Below are 4,409 nucleotides of genomic sequence, written 5' to 3'. Positions count from 1 at the left end.
AGGCCAGCCTGGTCTACAAAGTGAGTTCCAGGATCAGCCAGGGCTATACAGAGAAACCCTGTCTCAAAAAAACCAATAATAATAATAATAATAATTAGGATGCATCCTCGGACTCTCCCTTGATTACAATCTGCTTACCAATACTATATGTAGTGTGTGTTAATGCAGATATTCCTCAGAGTTTTACTCTTTAGGAGCTGGCACACCTTTGAGGCAATCATCAGGTCTTTTTTTCCTTCCCTCCTTGCATGGCCTGCCTGGCTTCCGGTGCATCTCGTAATCAGATGATTATTCCTATCCAGCGAGAATATGATTTGCGAGGTTCTCTTTTGTTTCCTGGCAGTAGTTCTACAAATAGCACAATCATAAGATTTAAATGCTATGTATCGTTGAAAGATGACTTTGGAACCACATATTTCTTTTCTTTATATACCCTACTCTATTCCCAGTAGCACACGACATCATCCAGAGTCTTTTGCCTGCAAAGCACAGCAAGCATACTCTCACGTGTGCTTTGTAATTCGGCATCAAGCATGACAGCTCTCCTATCTTTTCCCTGGTTATGTAGTGTAGCTGTATTAATCTGGCTAACATAATAGAGACACAGGAATGCTGGCAGCTTTAGTCACCCACTCATAATGTCATTGTCCGTGTCAGAAAGATAAACAGAACTTCCTGTTCCTAAATGAACCTTCTTTCCTTGTTTAAACTGCATGCCATCCTAAAGTGTCTTATTTGCTTCTGATCAAAACCCTAATTTCCAAGCAACATAATTTATTCCAAAAACTTATATTTGAGGCTTGAGAAATCCTTACAGTATGCCAGAGAAAACTAGGCAAATTCATTGGACCTAGGAGACAGATGTGGAGTGAGGTTTATCAGACCACATGCAAAATAAGAGGCTTTTCTTTTTCCTGGGTGCATGGGAGAATAATTTTCATCACCCACTTCTCAGCACACGAGCAAATATTTAGTCCCACATTATTACATTAAAAATAATACAAGCCAGCCAGGCACAGAACGACAAGAACCATAAATCTCATTAGCATGCAGCAGTGCAGAAGCAGAGAATAGAATGTTGGTCATTCTCATAGCAGACGCTAAGGGATGTAAGGAATTGAGGAGAGGGGTGGATGGACAGGGCAAGAGACAATAGGTGCAAATCATAAGGCAGCAAGAATATGGCTTTGATTTTGTCTACTTATTTCTAGGTCTATTACCAAATGTGGTAAATATAGTTAGTAATTCATATTTAAAACTAAGAATAACTTTAAATGCTGTCCCAACAAAAATAAGTATGTAAAGTGACAGAAATGTTGATTAGGTTGGGTTAATTATTCCATATTTTATTTTTTTTTAAGATTTATTTATTTATTTATTTATTTATTATATGTAAGTACACTGTAGCTGTCCTCAGACACTCCAGAAGAGGGATTCAGATCTCGTTACGGATGGTTGTGAGCCACCATGTGGTTGCTGGGATTTGAACTCCTGACCTTCGGAAGAGCAGTCGGGTGCTCTTACCCACTGAGCCGTCTCACCAGCCCTCCATATTTTATTTATAAATTATACCATCACTTTGAAGCCCATAAACATATACCATGTCATTCATTGATTTATAATGAAATCTTTAAATTGATAAGGAGGTCATGGGAAAACACAATATAACATTTAAGTAGAAAAATGTTAAAAAATAAATAAAAACAGAGTATGTCTCCAACACTCTCTAAAATACACACAAATGTGTGCCTGAAACACATGAGATGAAATTTTCATGTCAAGGGGTCATCTCTGCTAAGTGGGCTTGGTGGAGATGCTCCCACCCCACCCCCACCCTCCATACCCGTTATACAAATTCCACCTTCCCAAATTTGGTACAATGAAACACAACAGGATCTTCAACTTTTGTGCTTGGAAAGTTTTTGTTAAATTTATTTTTCAGCCTTTAAACTTTAACCAATGCTGACTATGTAAGCAGCTGCATGTAAGAGTTTTCAAAACAGCAAATACATCACAGAAACTGACAGCTTGATTTTCTGGTACCGTACAGGGAAGGCTTAGGAAGGCGACTGTATTATCTCTAGTCTTCCCATTCAATACACAACAGGCAAATGTGTCGAAATTAAATGACTGCTATTACTTCTTTATATTAAGAGATAACAAATATCCCCTGCCCCTTTCTCCACTTTTCCAGGAGAAGTACCATTAGCCAGTTTGCGCGGAGAACAAGGTCCCCGTGGAGAACCTGGACCAAGAGGACCACCTGGGCCGCCAGGTTTACCAGGTCATGGAATGCCTGGAATCAAAGGAAAACCAGGGCCCCAGGGATATCCAGGAATTGGAAAGCCCGGTATGCCTGGAATGCCTGGGAAGCCAGGAGCCATGGGAATGCCAGGGGCAAAAGGCGAAATTGGACCCAAAGGGGAAATCGGACCTATGGGAATCCCAGGGCCACAAGGGCCTCCAGGACCTCATGGACTTCCTGGCATCGGGAAACCGGGTGGGCCAGGGTTACCAGGGCAACCAGGAGCAAAAGGTGAGAGGGGGCCCAAAGGACCACCAGGACCTCCCGGCCTTCAGGGTCCCAAAGGAGAGAAGGGCTTCGGGATGCCTGGCTTGCCAGGTCTGAAGGGTCCTCCAGGTATGCATGGCCCTCCTGGACCAGTTGGACTACCGGGAGTAGGAAAACCAGGAGTGACAGGCTTTCCTGGACCACAGGGTCCCCTGGGGAAGCCAGGGCCTCCAGGGGAACCCGGACCACAAGGCCTTATTGGTGTGCCAGGAGTTCAAGGACCTCCTGGGATGCCTGGAGTTGGAAAGCCAGGTCAGGATGGGATCCCGGGCCAACCAGGATTTCCGGGTGGTAAAGGAGAACAAGGATTGCCAGGGTTGCCTGGACCCCCAGGCCTCCCAGGGGTCGGAAAGCCAGGTTTCCCAGGACCCAAAGGGGACCGGGGTATTGGGGGTGTTCCTGGGGTTCTTGGGCCAAGAGGAGAAAAAGGACCCATAGGTGCTCCCGGAATGGGGGGTCCACCTGGAGAGCCAGGCCTACCCGGTATCCCGGGTCCCATGGGCCCTCCAGGTGCTATTGGTTTCCCTGGACCCAAAGGAGAAGGTGGAGTTGTAGGACCACAGGGTCCACCAGGTCCCAAGGGAGAGCCTGGCCTCCAAGGCTTCCCTGGGAAGCCAGGTTTTCTTGGTGAAGTAGGTCCCCCTGGCATGAGGGGTTTGCCCGGTCCTATAGGACCCAAGGGAGAAGGTGGTCACAAAGGGTTGCCAGGGCTTCCCGGTGTTCCAGGGCTGCTTGGACCCAAAGGAGAACCTGGCATACCCGGGGATCAGGGTCTACAGGGTCCCCCAGGGATTCCAGGGATTGTGGGACCTAGTGGCCCTATTGGACCCCCTGGGATTCCGGGCCCCAAAGGAGAACCAGGCCTCCCAGGGCCCCCTGGGTTCCCAGGTGTAGGGAAGCCAGGAGTAGCAGGACTTCACGGGCCCCCGGGAAAACCTGGTGCCCTTGGGCCTCAAGGCCAGCCTGGCCTTCCTGGGCCCCCCGGTCCTCCAGGGCCCCCAGGCCCTCCAGCTGTGATGCCTACACCATCCCCCCAGGGAGAGTATCTGCCAGATATAGGACTAGGAATTGATGGGGTGAAACCTCCACATGCCTATGCGGGCAAAAAGGGCAAGCACGGAGGGCCAGCCTATGAGATGCCTGCGTTTACTGCCGAGCTGACTGTACCTTTCCCACCGGTGGGGGCCCCAGTGAAGTTTGACAAGCTGCTCTACAACGGCAGACAGAACTACAATCCGCAGACGGGCATCTTTACCTGTGAAGTCCCGGGTGTCTACTACTTTGCTTATCATGTTCACTGCAAGGGAGGCAACGTATGGGTTGCTCTCTTCAAGAACAACGAGCCCATGATGTACACATACGACGAGTACAAGAAGGGCTTTCTGGACCAAGCATCTGGAAGCGCAGTACTGCTGCTCCGTCCCGGAGACCGGGTGTTTCTCCAAATGCCTTCAGAACAGGCTGCTGGACTCTATGCTGGGCAATATGTCCACTCCTCCTTTTCAGGATATTTATTATATCCTATGTAAAAAAAAAAAACAAAAAAAAAAACAAGAGAAAAAATAAGAGATTTAATAGAAGAAAAGAAAATGACACACCAAAAAAAATTCAATTGAAAGCAATGCTTCAAAACATTTATAATAGTTGGAAAGTTATATTTAAGTGAAAGTTTGGACCATCATGTACAAATAAAAACTAAAACGCATGTTTAGTCCTGTGCACAGCAGATTGTAATGGGATCATGGGAGGGAGGTATGGATGAAGTACCGACACGTGTGTTGTACCCAGCCGACTCATTAGCTGTTCCATGTTATATGATTTCATAACCTGCTTATTC

At 46.9% G+C, this 4,409-nt stretch overlaps 1 protein-coding gene across 1 annotated transcript in view; it reads left to right on the top strand.

Moving 5' to 3' along the window:
• Positions 1-4,135, top strand: part of Col8a1 (collagen type VIII alpha 1 chain) — a 125,242-nt gene extending 121,107 nt beyond the window's left edge. Inside the window, exon 4 of the mRNA XM_021185178.2 lies at positions 2,195-4,135. Within this exon, the coding sequence (XP_021040837.1) occupies positions 2,195-4,101 (1,907 nt within the window). The 3' untranslated portion in view covers positions 4,102-4,135. The remainder of the gene's footprint in view (positions 1-2,194) is intronic.
• Positions 4,136-4,409: the final 274 nt, after the last annotated feature.

The sequence above is a fragment of the Mus caroli genome, chromosome 16 (assembly GCF_900094665.2).
Source record: "Mus caroli chromosome 16, CAROLI_EIJ_v1.1, whole genome shotgun sequence".
NCBI lineage: Eukaryota > Metazoa > Chordata > Mammalia > Rodentia > Muridae > Mus > Mus caroli.
Note: the sequence above shows the minus strand (reverse complement) of the source record. Positions and strands in the feature narration are given on the sequence as shown.